Raw genomic sequence first — 17486 nt, 5'->3', positions numbered from 1 at the left:
CACAGTGAGATTGAACCCAGAACACCTGTGTGTTTGGGAAGCAAGCTTCTTGCTACACAGTCATGCCAGCAGCTATATATATATATATATATATATATATATATATATCATCATCATCGTTTAACGTCCGCTTTCCATGCTAGCATGGGTTGGACGATTTGACTGAGGACTGGTGAAACCGGATGGCAACACCAGGCTCCAGTCTGATTTGGCAGAGTTTCTACAGCTGGATGCCCTTCCTAATGCCAACCACTCAGAGAGTGTAGTGGGTGCTTTTATATATATATATATATATATATTGTTGCTATTATGCAAAAGTGTTGTAAGTCCAAAGCATTGCTTTTGCAGAAAATGAAAAAATAGGTTCCCCATTCCATAACCAAACCGTTGTACCACACTTTGACAATTTTTGATATCTTGCCATCTGAAGCAGCTGGAGATATGATAATTTGACCAAAATAACTGGCTATTACAAGCAAAAATAAATAATGAAAAAACTGCATTTGGCCAAATACAACAGTAACACAATAGCAATGATATATATATATATATATATATATATATATATATATATATCATCATCATCATCATCTTCATATACACACAGACACATGAAATTATATACACTCTTCATGACTAAATACATAGGTAAGATATATCAGAGGTGAAAATCAAGACAAAAAAAGCAGCAGGAGCACAGTAAAATTTTTGAGTGCTTCATTAATATAGTGAATTCAGTTCAGTCCTTTCTCAAGGACAGTTGAAACTAAGAAGTGTCCATATTCATTGAGCTGAGTGTACAAAGACAGTACTCAGTGTAATCTCTATAAGTCAATAAAAGAGACCCCCAAACTCACCACTACCATCATCACACACATACACATACATAGTGGACCATGCATACTCATTAGCACTCTCATTAGCATGACAAAAAAATTACAAGGGTCCACAGGGGCTTGTAAAAACATTGGAATTCTGAAGCCATCCCAACCCATTACACTGGGATTTTGTAAACAGTATTTATAGAACTCTTCATATGTTTGAAAGTTTTGACTTCCAAATATAGTTAACAACAAAACTGTCATCATCATCGCTGCCACCGCTGCCGCCACCACTGCCGCCACCACTACCACCACCATCGCCACCATCATCATCCATGCTTGTATGGGTCAGGCGGAATTCATTGAGGCAGATCTTCTCTGCCAGGTGGTTGGCATATAAACCATGTGAAAGCAAACATTGGAGCATGATGCTGTCCTATGATTCCTTGAATCCTATAAGACTGTCCTATTCATGCCAACATGGAAGAAGGACATTAGATGATCAACATCATCATCATCATCATCACGATCATGATGATGGTGTGTGATTTTTTTTTTTTTTTTTTGTTAATCAAAAGAGGCAATGTTCATGACATTTACAGCCCCTCCCAGACTAGCGAAACTGTTGTGGCTGATGTTCAGTTGAAACATCAATACTTACATGTAAAATCATTATCACCATCATAATCATCGTTTAACGTCCGCCTTCCATGCTAGCATGGGTTGGACGATTTGACTGAGGACTGGTGAACCAGATGGCTGCACCAGTCTCCAATCTGATCTGGTAGAGTTTCTACAGCTTGATGCCCTTCCTAACGCCAACCAGTCCGAGAGTGTAGTGGGTGCTTTTACATGCCTCCAGGATGAGGGCCAGTCAGGCGGTACTGGCAACGGCCACCCTCAAGATGGTGTTTTTTTACGTGCCACCTGCACAGGAGTCAGTCCATTGGCACTGGCAACGACCTCGCTCAAATGTTTTTTGTTCACATACCACTGGCACAAGTGCCAGTAAGGTGATGCTGGTAACAATCACGCTCAAATGGTGCTTTTTTATGTGCCACCGGCACGGAAGCCAGACAGCTGCTCTGGCAGTGATCCCACTCGTATGGTGCTATTAGTGCTCCACTGGCACAAGCAGAGTTTAGTGTCCAATGAAGGAATGTTGGCATGGATGCCAGTCGTCAAATTTGGTTCAATTTTGAATTCAATTTCACTTGCCTCAACAGGTCTTCTGGAATCCCAGAAGATATCCAGTTCAAGCTATAGAGGATAAAATGCAGGACACAAGCACATGAAGCAGGCAAGGAAACAGCTGAGATTACCAAATGGCAAGAAACAATTGAGGGAATATTCAGTTAGCTAGTTCAAACTTACCCGCAGTTCCCATAAACTGCTCTCTAAGGCACAACATTTGACAGGATCAACCTCATCAGGAAGATAGGGGTCACTGCTATATTCTAGAAAAGAGAAAATAAATTAGAAAATTTTAGTTTAATTAAAACAAAAAACGAATAGATCAGAGTAATAAGAAATCTCTTAGTCTTATAGAACACAAGACACCATTAGTGCTGGTACCACAATAAAATCCAACCAGTACAATTTATAAAATGGTTGCAGAACAAGTAGAGACCCTATAGAATCAAGACAACACATGATGGAAGAACTGGTTTTTAACCCTTTTGTTACTATATTTCTGTTGAGATACTCTGTCTTTACTTCAATTAATTTTGAAAACCATGAAGAATTTAGTAAAGTAACCTAGTCATTATTAATTGGTTTTTGGAACATAAATTAACACCAAGTTCTGAAGGAAGATTTTAATTCAGAACCCTTGAAACTGAGGTATTTGTAACACAGAGCAAGGGCAGTCTGAGGCAGGTGAGTATCAAAAGGGTAAATCAATAACATTATTCTAGAGCAGAGGTTTTCAAACTGTGGTCCGCAAGGACAAGACAGGGGGTCCGTGGACAGCAAATACTTTTTATGGGCAATTTGATTTTATATATGTTTTTTAATCGAAATCTTTTAATTGACAACAAACCTATTTGTTAAATACTGTTAAATAAATAAATGTAAAAATATATGTTATTTTAAGCAAATATTTATGTATAAATTTCATAAGCGTTTATAAGGGGGTCCCTAAGGTAAAGCCTGAAATATAAAGGGGTCCGCAAGTCAAAAAGTTTGAAAACCCCTGTTCTAGAGGACTGCCACAAAAAAAAAAAACACAAAATCTTTCTATTACCAGGACCAACTACAAAAGAGCCTTCACCATTGTTGGATTGAGAAATGCTTGGAAATTTATAAAGTCACTCTGATTACAGGTGATTTTTCTATCAAATGCTATGAAACACTTGAATATAACCGTTATAGTGAATTTAGAGGTGAGCACTATGAATGCTGGTGACATCGAGATAAACTGCAGCATTTTTCAAGGCGACTCTTTATCACTACTACTCTTTTGCCTGCCCTTGTTCCCCTAAAATGTTGAATGATACAAAACATTGGTACAGAGTATACAATAGACAAATCAATCACCTCCTTTACATGGATGATAATCTAAAGCTTTCCATGAAAGATAATCAACATCTGAAACAGCTTTTAACAATAGTGAAACAATTTAGTGACAATTTTGGAATGGAGCTTGCTTTGATAAATGTGCTAAAGTCACATTCTTCGAGGAAAAACTCCTGAAAACAAACAACATACAGATAGACAGGTCTACTATCATCAAAGAATTAGATCCTGAAAAGTTACAAATATTTAGGTGTATAATTATGGTATCCAGCACCCACAAACGCATGAAAAAATACAGAATGTTATTGTATTGTTGGAGCTATCCTATAGAGCAAACTTAATGTGAAAATTAGGTTTCATGCAATCAGTACATTAGCCATAGTTGCTATAACCTACAACTATAGCATAAAACAGTCCATATCTGTAAAATTGATACAAAAGTATGTAAGTCCTCACAGTGCACCACATTCATCACCCAATGGCAGTTGTAAATAGACTACACATCCCACAAAAGTATGAAGGACATAGACTGGTGCAACTGCAACTGTCTCTAAACCATAGGGGTAGATGCCCATCTAAAGAACACCAATGACTGAATGTTTAAACTTAAATTTCAAAACCGTATGTACTCAATATCAGAAGCAAGGAATTATAAACAAAACTGAGATACAACTAGATGAAACGGAAAAACAAATAAAAAGATCAAGCCAAATAAAACGGAATCTCAAAAGCATTACAAAGTGATTATTCCATAAGGGCCAGTAATCCTTATGTTGACACGGACATGATCCATCTGGACTTAAATCAGAAACAGAGATCTTCATTATAACAACTCAGGATCAATGTCTACCAATGAGAAACCAGCAAGATAACATTCTTAAAAATGGTGTAGATCCTGCCAGCCATTTTTGAGGTGCAACAAGAGAAACAATTGACCAATTCATCTCTGGATGTTCCATGTTAGCCACAAATGAATATATTAATTGCCATGGTTAACTTGGTCAGTATTTTACATTGGATCATATGCCGTAAATTTGGACTCCCATATGAAAAGAACCGGTGGGAACACAAGCCTGCCAAAGTAGTAGAAAATAAATGCATCACCATTGTTTAGGACTTTAGTATTCAAACTAATCAAAGCAAGTCAGGACAATAGACTAGATTTCATAGTAAAAAAATTATGCTGACAAAAAACTTGTCTGCTCATAGATATGCTAATCCCAGCAGACTGCAACACTTCTGTAAAAAACATTTGAAAAGTTAAGAACATTGAAACAGAGGTGTCAAGAATATGGCATGTAAGAACAACTGTACCTGTGATCAACAGAGTTTTGGGGATAATACCAAATGGTGCTCTTAAACACTATGGCCAAATATCAGGAAACCCAAAAGTATCAGAACTACAAAAGAATTCATTTCATAGTACTGTCCACATTCTAAGGAAAACATTGTTAGCTAGAGGTAACAGTGTTTAAAAGAGAGAGAGCAGTGTTGGGATGAGAATAATGGAAGAGACAGAAAAGGGGAAGGAGTAGTGAAATGTTAAGGAGTGGTATGAAGGAGATGGGGAGGGGACAAAACGATTATGGGGTGGTAAGTCTGCTTGCAAAGGTTGGACTATTTGTCCAGTATCCAAAACAATTCTTTTTGGAGTTATACAGGTTTACTGATGAGAGAGGGTGGGTAGGGGAGAGTCTAAGAGAGGCAGTGTTAAGGGAGAGAGTAATAGGAGGGAGAGAGTTCAAGTAGTGTAAGGGGTTTTAGAGAGTGATAAGGGTAGTGGGGATGGTTGAGTAAGAGGAGATGTGGTACTACACCTACATTATATATTGATGGATAGAGTGGTGCTTGAAGGAGAAATAAGACGAAGATGAGCCAGAGTATATTCTCAGGGTGTTGATGAGAATATGCTGATTCAAATGAATGAATCTTTTAAATTCTTTCAAAATTGCAAATATTACTACAGACTTTAAACATAACCTTAATACACAGTGCCCTGTCTCCTTTCCCTACAATATATCATTGCTACTCGTAAACAATATCCATAGTAAAACGACCAATTTGCTGTTACTTGAGACTTGGAACGGCTCATATAAAACAAAGCAAAAAAAACGAGAAAAAAAAATGATTCATGAAGATTGACATAACCTTTCATGAAACTAAATACGCAATTATAAAAGTGTGATATGCAATTAAAAATAGAAGCATGGATTGATTTTTTTACATTGAACAATCTTTCTACTGAGCATCTGTCATTCTCATTACCATGGGATTTATAGGGAAAAAAAGATTTCAACTAAGAGTTCTTTATTTTCCTTGATACAAACCAGATCAAGCAGTTATCAACACACAAAACTTGTAAATAGATTTGTTCTTTATGTATCTTTCATTTTTCATTATTCTTGACATCATCATCGTCGTTTAACATCCGCTTTCCATGCAAGCATGGGTTGGACAATTTGACTGAGGACGGGTGGACCAGGAGGCGACACCAGGCTCCAATCTGATTTAGTAGAGTTTCTACAGCTGGATGCCCTTCCTAACACCAACCACTCCGAGAGTGTAGTGAGTGTTTTACGTAACACCAGCACGAGGGCCAGTCAGGCGGTACTGGCAACAGTCCAAGGTATATTGTGAACATAAGAGAGAACGGCATACTAGTTGAAATATTCATCATCCTCATCATCATCATCATCATCATTTAGCATCTGTTTTCCATGCTGGCATGGGTTGGACAGTTTGACAGGGGCTGGCTAAGCAGAAGACTGCACCAGACTTCACCGTCTGTTTTGGCATGGTTCTTTACAGTTGGATGCCCTTTCTAATACCAACCATCTTACAGAGTGAACTGAATGCTTTTTACGTGGCACCAGCACCAGCAAGGCCTGTTTTTGGCATGGCTTTTTACAGCTGGATGCCCTTCTAAACACCAACCATTATACAATGTGGACTGGATGCAACAGCACTGGTAAGGTCACCAATACATATCAGGACTTTTCCAAAAGTGTAACAACAACTGTAATAATTGTTTCTGATCTGATTTAGATAGAATTTTGGCTATTTTGAGGAGAAGGGTTAGTCACTACCATCAACTCCGGTACCAGACTGGAAGGATGAAAGACAAAGTTAACCTAAGCAGGATTTAAGCTCAAGAAAAACAACAGCAGCAACAATAGCAACTGGCGATATGTGATGCTGCAGAAGATCTCACTGCTTGTGCAAGCTTACTCTTTTATTCATTTACTCTTTTACTTGTTTCAGTCATTTGACTGAGGCCATGCTGGAGCACCGCCTTTAGTCGAACAAATCGCCCCCAAGACTTATTCTTTTTGGAAGCCTAGTACTTATTCTATCAGTTTCTTTTTGCCGAACCGCTAAGTTACGGGGACGTAAACACACCACCATCGGTTGTCAAGCGATGGTGGGAGGACAAACACAGACACACAAACATATACACACACACATATATACATATATATATATACGATGGGCTTCTTTCAGTTTCCGTCTACCAAATCCACTCACAAGGCTTTGGTTGGCCCGAGGCTATAGAAGAAGACACTTGCCCAAGGTGCCACGCAGTGGGACTGAACATGGAACCATGTGGTTAGTAAGCAAGCTACTTACCACACAGCCACTCCTACACCTATTGGCAAAATATTTGTCATAAATAGTATAATAGTGCACGCCCCCCCCCATAACTCCAACCCTTACTCCACTCCTTGCCTACTGCATCATGCACACAACTTTTTCCTGTCTCTTCTTACATTCTCCCATTCAACCTATTCTACACTCACCCCACCTCATCTTCCCATCGTTTCTCTTCCTACTCATTATACAATAATTATACAATAATTGAGAGGTCAGTATTCAATTTGTTAACCAAAATACCATGACTCCACCATTTATATCTTACTACCACTTGTTTCTCTCTTTCCTACTTAATCATGGTAGGTAGGAATTGTACCCTGGCAATTTTTATCCACTCTCCCCCAATTCTTCTGTTACCATGTTCTCTCTGACACTTTGAGGATATATTCTGCTCATCATCATCTTATTTTCCCTCCAAGCACCACTCTACCCACCAATATATGTGGGGTAGCACAACATCTCTTACTCGCCCCACTATACCCTACCTTATCACTCTCTAAACCCCTTATACTACTTAAACTTTTTCCTTCCTGTTACTCCCTTCCATAACACTGCCTCTATTAGTCTCTCCCTTACCCACCCTCTCTCAATCCTGCCTATACATTGATTGATTGAAATAATGTGATTATTAAGCTTTACTTTTATATTAAACTATGGAAGTCAGTAGGGATTATAATTTTCTATGACTTAATAGAGTTGTCGCTGTTTAGTAACGTATTTAGGAGTGGTTGTAATTTACATATGGAATTTATTTATCGATGTAATTATACATTGGGTAAATGTGTTTGAAAGTTGTGGTTCCTTTGGTTTGTTCCCAAACAACTTATTTTAGTGCTGTCGAAACCATAATATCCATGGAGCAGTTGATGACGGAGGTATGTTGGATCGTTGGATTTGTATATGTGGATTAGTATTATTGGATTGTTGGTATGGCTGTGAAATAGTATTATAACACATCCTTTTGATATATATATATATATATATATATATATATATATATACACACACATACATATACATATATATATATACACACACACACACACATATATATATATATCATCATCATCATCATCATCATCGTTTAACGTCCGCTTTCCATGCCAGCATGGGTTGGACGATTTGACTGAGGACTGGTGAGACCGGATGGCAACACCAGGCTCCAATCTAAATTTGGCAGAGTTTCTACAGCTGGATGCCCTTCCTAACGCCAACCACTCAGAGAGTGTAGTGGGTGCTTTTACGTGTTACCCGCACGAAAACGGCCACGCTCGAAATGGTGTCTTTTATGTGCCACCCGCACAAGAGCCAGTCCAGGGGCACTGGCAACGATCTCGCTCGAAAACCCTACAAGGCCAGTCAGGCGGTACTGGCAACGGTCACACTCAGGATGGTACATCTTATGTGCCACCCGCACATGAGCCAGTCCAGGGGCCCTGGCAACGATCTCACTTGGCTTGCCGGGTCTTCTCACGCACAGCACATTTCCAAAGGTCTCAGTCAGTAGTCATCGCCTCGGTGAGGCCCAATGTTCGAAGGTCTTGCCTCACCACCTCAGCCCAAGTCTTCCTGGGCCTACCTCTTCCACGGGTTCCCTCAACTGTTAGGGAGTGGCACTTTTTCACGCAGCTATCCTCATTCATTCTCACCACATGTCCAAACCAGCGCAATCGTCTTTCTTGCACACCACTACTGATGCTTCTTATGTTCAGCTTTTCTCTCAAGATACTTACACTCTGACGGGTATGCACATTCACATTACACATCCAGCGGAGCATACTGGCTTCATTCCTTGCGAGCTTACGCATGTCCTCAGCAGTCACAGCCCATGTTTCACTGCCATGTAGCATGGCTGTTCGTACACATGCGTCATACAGTCTGCCTTTTACTCTGAGTGAGAGTCCCTTTGTCGCCAGCAGAGGTAAGAGCTCTCTAAACTTTGCCCAGGCTATTCTTATTCTAGCAGTTACACTTTGAGCGCACCCACCCCCACTACTAACTTGGTCACCCAGATAGCGGAAGCTATCGACTACATCTAGTTTTTCACCCTGGAATGAGATAGAAGTTGTTTCCTGTTTGTTTACAGTGTTTATTGCACCTGAACATCTGCCACATACAAAAACTAACTTCATAGTTAATCTGCCTTTGATATTGCTGCACCTCTTATGTGTCCATAGCTTGCACCGGGTACATCTTATAGAGTTTCTACCTACTCCTTTACTGCATACTGAGCAGGGCCATCTACCTGAACGGGTTTGTTTTATCTACCTTCCTACTTATTAGGATTTTGGTTTTTGCTAGGTTGACTCTAAGGCCCTTCAATTCTAGTCCTTGCTTCCACACCTTAAACTTCTCCTCTAGTTCTGATAGTGACTGTGCAATTAATGCAAGGTCATCAGCATAGAGGAGCTCCCAGGGGCAACCTGTCTTGAATTCCTTTGTGATCGCCTGGAGGACTATGATAAATAGGAAGGGGCTGAGGACGGAACCTTGGTGGACCCCTACCTCTACCCGGAATTCATTACTGTACCCATTTCCAACCTTCACCTTACTGACAGCATCTCTGTACATGGCTCGCACAGCTCTCACTAACCATTCTTCTATCCCAAGTTTCCTCATTGACCACCAGATAAGGGATCGGGGGACCCTGTCAAAGGCTTTCTCCATGTCAACGAAGGCCAGGTACAGAGGTTTATCCTTGGCTAGATATTTCTCCTGCAGCTGTCTCACTAGAAATATGGCATCAGTGGTGCTTTTACCTGGCACGAACCCAAACTGCATCTCATCTAAATTGATTCGCTCCCTAATTAGTTGGGCTATGACCCTCTCCGTAACTTTCATAACCTGATCTAACAGCTTGATGCCTCTGTAATTATTAGTATCTAAAGCGTCACCTTTACCTTTGTAGCAGTTTACTATGGTGCTGCTACACCAGTCATTGGGTATGACTCCTTCGTGTATCACCTGGTTCGTAATACGGGTGACTAGGCTGTAGCCAACACTGCCAGATATTTTGAGCATCTCTGCAGTGATTCCTGATGGGCCGGGGGCTTTCCCTGTCTTCATACTCTTAATTGCTTTATCTACCCTGGTACTGTCAACTCGGATAGCTGGTCCCTCTGTTGGGTCGACATACGGCAGGCTCTCTTTCTCCCATTCATTCTCTTTATTAAGCAATCTATCGTAGTGACATCTCCAGACCTCTTTCTTTGCAGCCTCATTTAGTGCAAGCGTACCATCATCCATGCGAACACATTTTTCTCCTACAACATCACTATTCTCTCTCCTACACTGTCTTGCAACACGAAATACCTCGAGTCTTTGGTCCTCACGGCGCAGAACATTGGCAAATCTTTTCTTATCTGCTTCCCCTCTGGCTAAATAAACCTGTCGCCTAGCTTCCCTTCTGGCAGATTGGTACAATTCCCTGCTACCACCGTTCTTCCAGTCCTTCCAAGCCTGTTTCTTTTGTCTAATAGCCCCGTCTACATCCTTGTTCCACCACCACGTTACTCTGGGTTGAGAGGGGACTTTACACCAGCCACAGATCTGGTCTGTAGCTCTCAACAGGTTGTCCCGCAGAAATCTCCAATTGTCTTCCACGTTGTATGATGCTATATCCCCTTCTATTTCGTCAAATGCTTCAAGTAACTTGTCTCTAAATCTCTGTCCATTTGCAGGGTCTTTAAGTTTCCATACCCTTCTCCTCCTGGCCGGTCTACTTCTGGGCACCCATATTGCCTTGATTTCGAAGTCGCTAACTACTAATCTGTGTTGGGGTGTACATTCTTCGCCAGGGAGGGTTTTGGCATTTATAAGCCTCCCTCTTTCTCTAGTTCTGGCGAGGATGTAGTCGATTTGGCTAGAGTGTCTGCCGGATTGGTAGGTGACTAGGTGACAGGCAGGTTTCCTGAAGTTGGTATTGCAAACCATAAGATCGGTTGCATCACAGAACTCCAGCAGGATTAAAACTATGCCATTTTAATCCTGAGCAAGGCCGGGCATTTCTGTTAGTGTTATATATAGCTTAAAAATACAAATTATAGTTTCTGTGTTATTATTACCAGATATAAATACTGCATACTTACAGCAATATGATGGCAATTTTAAAACTCCATGGAATATAGGTGTAGTGTGTGGAATTGCTTAGTGAACAAGAACCATTTTGATAATGTCTTGTGCCTTCCAGTACAACTTTAAATTATATACAAACAGGAATGAAAGTGCTCAGTGTATGTTAATTTTACTGTCCAGGTTTCAGCTCTAATTGTTAACTGCATTAAACTCACACAGCTGTATGATCACACAGGATATTGTGCTGTCTGAGGAGGGCTGTAATGTAATATAAGCAATAGGATAAAGATCTCCTTCGGTCATGACTGACCATGGGATTGCACCTAGAAAGTTCCCCTCCGAGGTACAAGTCCGGGCAAGGTTGTTTATGAAAGACCAACAGTCGTCCATGCATACCATTTTCCTGTCTCCATGCCATCAGTGTTATCCAAGGAAAAGGCAAAGGCTGATACAGCTTGGCACCAGTGACGTCATAACTCATTTCTAAAGCTGAGTGAACTGGAGCAAGGTGAAATAAAGTGTCTTGCTCAAGAACACAACACACCGCTCGGTCCAGGAATCGAACTCACTACTTCATGATTGTGAGCCCGATGCTCTAACCACTGAGTCATGCGCAGAGAGAAAAAACATGGATTTGAGTGAGGAAGTGCCTTGTTTTGATTATGCCTGTTGAGGTTCAAATATTGACTGCATTTATAGTGTGATATCATGTGTAACTGAATATTGTAACAGATGGAATAAAGGAATACCATGTTGAAGCCCAAGTTCTTCTCTCTCAATATATATAATTTTTTCAGTTTCAGTTTCCAGGCTTTGGTGGTCCTAAGATGCCCAAGGTGTTGCATTGTAGGACTGAACTGGAAACCAAATGGTTAGGAAGCAAACTTCTTAACTATGCAACATTGAATAGTTATATGTGTGTGTGTGTGTGTGTGTATGTGTGTACATTTGTCTTGACAGCATATGACAGTCCTAAGAAAGCATCACCATCATACAAGTGCATGCTCAATCATGAGGAATATTACCTGATTTGAAAACAGATGAGGATTAAAAACAAGGAATGTATACAGCTATACAAAATTTGCGACAAATTCTGTCTGACCCATGAAAGAATAGAAAAAAAATGTTAAAATACGGACAGTGCTGGGTGGCAGATTTGGTCACCATGGCGATGATGATGCCAATGGTGGTGATGATGATGATGATGATGATGATGATGATGATGATGATGTACAAATATAGAATTTTATATAACATATTTAACTACTGAATCAACCAGTGTCTTTTTTCTTTATAGGACACTGGCCTTTTAGAGGGCATTGTTCTTTTATTGGGGCACTGTAACCTATAAAAGGACATTGTATCCAATAAATGGGTTCAGTGGTTACTTAATCCGTTTGATAACAACCCACCAAAGACCATTCTTTATTCTCTGATACAAACTTCCTGTTTTAAAGTGATCTGAATGAATGAATGAATGAGGACTCACCTGTTTGTCCTTCAGTTCTGTTGATCAAAACTTTACAAGCATTTTGTCTGTTAATAAGATTGTAAATAGTTGGTATTGTGGGGACAAGCGCATGTGTCGGGGCATATAAAGATATTCGGGCAAGTCTTTTTATAAAAGCTGCCAACATATATGCAGGTAAATATCTGAAATACAATAGAAAATAATTAGCAAATGTATCATAGCAATCAATAATACATACAATAATTATTTATTGAAAATTTTATTAAAAACATTGCATACAGTTTATTTAATCAAACTTTTCAAATAAATATTTAGATATTTCATAATTCTCATAGACAGTTGAACTTCCATTTCTTAGTTTGGATAGAAGTGGCATCCTGTTACCTATTTCTAGGGAATTGGTTAGTCTAAGGCCACACTGGGTGACATCTGACCACATTGCCATACACTAAGAAGGAAGCCAAATCCATGTGGTCATAAAGTGAACTTCATGAAATATATAATTTTATCAATATATACAGAGTTTGGATAAAATAAAGGAAACACCTTAAAATTTCAAACAAATTAATTTTAATAAGAAGTAAGACTGCCTTTGGCAGTAATTACAGCTTGAATTCTACGAGATATAGACTCGTACAAAGTTTGAATTGTTTCCAAAGGAATTTTTATCCATTCTTCAGCTAAAACAGTCTCCAGTTCTGGTAGTGATGATGGTGGGGGATATTGACTCCTTACTTGTTTTTCTAAAATGCACCATAAATGTTCAATAATATTGAGATCGGGGGACTGTGGTGGCCAGATAACATGTTCAACTTCACTAGAATGTTCCTTGTGCCATTAAGTAACAACTTTATCTGTGTGAATTGGTGCATTATCATCCTGAAAGATTGAGTTCCGCAACCATAGGATGAATTTGTTCAGATAAAATGCTTAATTAGTCTTAACTATTTATTCTGCCATGATGGGAAACCATTGGGCTGGAGGATTTCCAAGATAACAGCTCCCACCCCTCATCATCACAGATCCTCCTCCATGTTTAATAGTTGGAAGAGGGCAGTCTGGGTCAAATGCTTCTTTTGGCTGTCTCCACACGTATACTCAGCTGGTGGTCGGAAATAAGGTAAAGGATGACTCGTCCAAGAAAATAACATTCTTCCACTGCTCTAGGGACCAATACTGTAGGATTTTACTCTACTCTAAAAGCTTTGCAATGTTTGTTTTTGAAAGTAGTGATTTTCTGATTGCAGCCCTCACATGAAATCCGACATTGTGCAGCTCCTAACAAACAATGTTTGTGGAAACTGGGTTCTCGAGGTGGTCATTAAGCTCTGCAGTAATTTTGAGAGCTGTACTTTCAGGATCCTTTCTAACAATTTGCGTAAGAATCCGACAGTCCCTATCTGAAAGTTTTGGTATCCTTCCGGAGTTTTGTTTCAACGACGAGATTTTCCCCTCTTTCTCAAAGGCTGTCATTACTTTCCAGACAGTACTTCTTGATACACCAAATATTTCGGCTGTTTTCATAATGCTAGCACCTGCCATACGAGCACCAACAGTTTGACCTCTTTGAAAGTTCGATAGATCTGTCATTTTAATAAATTTTAATTACCTTTTTTTGATGTCTGAAAAGAAACAGCAATTTTAGCAAAACATATTAAGCAACACTAATAATAAATCAAAAAACATAAAAATAAACAAGCTTTTGACAGTTTTATAAATATTTCAAAATTATGATGCTAGGTGTTTCCATTATTTTGTCCAACCCCTGTAAGTGCTGATCCCTAACTGTGGTAGAGGTAGACCCAGGAAGACATGGACGAAGTGGTGAAGCAGGATCTTCAAATTTTGAACCTCACAGAGGCAATGACTGGTGACCAAGACCTTTGGCAATATGCAAGTGAAATTGTAGTCATAGTTGATGCTGGTGTCACGAAACTGACACCCAGGCCAGTGGCAAGTAAAGAGCACCTTTTGAGCATTGGGCCTCACAGAGACAAAGTGGCTGAGTTCCTTTCAAGTGTTGGGCCTCACAGAGGCAATGACTGAGACCCTTGGTATTATGTCATGCTTGAGAAGACCCATCAAGCCAAGCAAAATCGCAGTCGTGGTAGATACCAGTGTCACGCAAATGGCACCTGTGCCGGTGGCATGTAAAAGTGCCCATTACACTCTCAGAGTGGTTGGTGTTAGGAAGGGCATCCAGCCATAGAAAACCATGCCAAATTAAACTGGAGTCTGGTGCAGCCTTCCAGCTTACCAGCCCTGGTCAAACCATCCAACCCATGCTAAAATGGATTACAGATGTTAAATGATGATGATGAACACATTGGCTAAACTATTTCAATACCAACCCACCTGACCTCCACCAATGATTCTATGATACCCAACCTCTTATTCTAAAATATATGTATATAAGCAAAAACCATTCATTCTTTTCATTTAGCAACCCTTCATACCTTTGTAGCAGTTGACTATGGTGCCGCTACGCCAGTCATTGGGTATGACTCCATCATGAACTACCTGGTTTAAAATACGGGTGACTAGGTCAAAGCCCACACCACAAAATTTTTTATTAAGCATCTGAGCAGTGATTCCTGATGGGCCAGGGGCTTTTCCTGGCTTCATATACTTAATTGCTTTATCTACCAGGGTGCTGTCTATTCGGATAGCTGGTCCCTCTACTGGGTCAACATTTGGCAGGCTCTCCTCCTCCCACTCATTCTCCACATTCAACAGTCTTTCATAATGGCTCCTCCAAGCCTCTTTCTTTTCCGAATCATTAAAAGTAAGTGCACCATCATCCATGCAGACACATTTCTCTCTTGTGACGACATCAAATATGTATATTATATACACCAGTATATAATAAAATAAAGGACTAATTCTGAAAAGCATTAACTTACTTAACTTGTGACATTCTCAAAGAGTAAAAAAGAAAAAAAAGAAGGGGATAAACAACAGTGAATATTTCTCTCAATCCAAGGTGGACTTATTCAATTTTAAGACAATTATTAAGAAATTTTAATTAATATACATATCAATAAATCCAGGAAAATAATATTTCAACATACTTTGACGACAGAAAGAGGTTCAAGTTGCTGAAAAACTTTGCTCTGTATTTGAAATGAAAGATTGCAGGATCCAATAAGGAGTAGAGTTTTTTATAAAAATCAGGATAATTTCTGGGGAAAAAAAAAAAAAAAAAAAAAATGAGAAAGAAAGAGATCAATGAATTTAACGATATAACAAATTAGAAATAAGATTATTGTGGACTTTGCCATCATAACTGTTTTAATGTCCACTTCTCATGTCATGCTTACATGGGTCAGAAGGAATTTATTTAGGCAGATTTTCTACAGCCAGAAGCAGATCCCATTACCAACCTTTGCCTTGTTTCCAAAAATGGTATAATTTCCTCCATGACCAGGCATGTTTTCATGAAAGATTAGGAAACGAAGGACACTGCTGGCATGAGAGGGACATTCGTTTTACAACAATCACATGATGTTGAAGTCATCATCATCATCGTTTGACGTCCGCTTTCCATGCTAGCATGGGTTGGACGATTTGACTGAGGACTGGTGAAACCGGATGGCAACACCAGCCTCCAATCTGATTTGGCAGTAAGGAGACATAAATGCAAAGACTTACTCACTCATTCACACACACACACACACACACACACACACACACACTGCCACCACCATCATCATTTAATGTCCATCTTCTATGCTGGCATATATACAATGCATTTCTTCCAGTTTCCATTTACGAAATCCCCTCACAAAGCTTTGGTTAACCTGTGTCTATATTAGAGGTCATATGCCCAAGGTACCATACAGAAGAACTGAACCAAAGACTGTACACTGGAAGTAAACTTCTTGCCACTCAACTACCTATACTGTTCTAATACATCAAAAATGTTTTATAACTAAATTTTAACAAAAGTTTTGCAATTTTCGTCTCTGAGTAGCTGTAAACTTGTTAAGGTTTCAAAGCCTGCTTTATTGAACTGAACAATATGCTTCATCATGTTTTATCTGCTTTCTTGAATCTAAAAACTTTTGCAACAAAAAAAGTAAGGTTCTACAATCTCATATTCTACAACATGTCAGTCTGTCAGTCATTTGGTTAATGCCTGTTTTTCTTTGCTAGCAGGGAGAGAAGGCAAGTTATTTCTGGTAGCACTTTTATGGCTGAACAATCTTTACCTGGTTTTGAAGTAAAGCATATTTTTCACATATCTCTGAAAGCACAGAGCAACCAGTAATAAACATCAGCAAGGAATATAAACATTAAATCACCATTTCACTCAGGCAGCTACAGACATAGAATATTAACACACACACACACACACACACACACACACACACACACACACACACACACACAGAACAGGTTTTGTAAAGTTTCGCCTGCCAAACTCACTCATAAAGCATTAATCAAATCAAGGCTATGATAGAAAAAACAAACCTAAAGTAGCATACAGTGGGACTGGACCCACTGTAGTACATAAATCTTGTAGCTTTCAGAATGTTTTAATATGTTGATTAATTAGTTCATCAATTAAATAATGTCAGTGTGCACACATGACAGAGTGCAAGTGATTTAAGAGGAAAACTGGGAATAAGAGGCATCAGATTGTGTGCAAGAAAGAAGGCTGTGCTGGTTTGGTCATGTGATGTGCTCTTGAGCAAAACACTTTACTTCACGCTGCTCCAGTTCACTCAGCTATAGAAATGAGTAACAGACTGTGACAGACTGGTATCCATTTCAGGGGCAACTATTGTGATCTTGGTCACTTAAAATGTCCTGGTAACTGAGTAACTGACCCTGTGAATCTAGGACACAAGACAGTAATGCTCAAGAAAAGATGATGACGATGATGATGATAATGAGGACAAATGTTAGGTTTTACAGCTTGCTCTCCCCTTGTTATCCACAAAGATGAA

General features: G+C 39.5%; 1 protein-coding gene across 3 annotated transcripts in view; it reads right to left on the bottom strand.

Annotated features, from left to right (window-relative positions):
• LOC106874314 (nucleolar complex protein 4 homolog) overlaps positions 1 to 17486 on the bottom strand; it is a 66637-nt gene that overhangs the window by 11517 nt on the left and 37634 nt on the right. For all 3 annotated transcript variants that reach the window (XM_014922001.3, XM_014922002.3, XM_052973550.2), the window contains exons 7-9: positions 15606 to 15716; positions 12553 to 12716; positions 2196 to 2278 (exon numbers count right to left, since the gene is read on the bottom strand). In XM_014922001.3, the coding sequence (XP_014777487.3) occupies positions 2196 to 2278; positions 12553 to 12716; positions 15606 to 15716 (358 nt within the window). The remainder of the gene's footprint in view (positions 1 to 2195; positions 2279 to 12552; positions 12717 to 15605; positions 15717 to 17486) is intronic.

The sequence above is a fragment of the Octopus bimaculoides genome, chromosome Z (assembly GCF_046866305.1).
Source record: "Octopus bimaculoides isolate indiv1 chromosome Z, ASM4686630v1, whole genome shotgun sequence".
Classification (NCBI taxonomy): Eukaryota; Metazoa; Mollusca; class Cephalopoda; order Octopoda; family Octopodidae; genus Octopus; species Octopus bimaculoides.
This window is presented reverse-complemented; position numbering and strand designations above follow the sequence as displayed.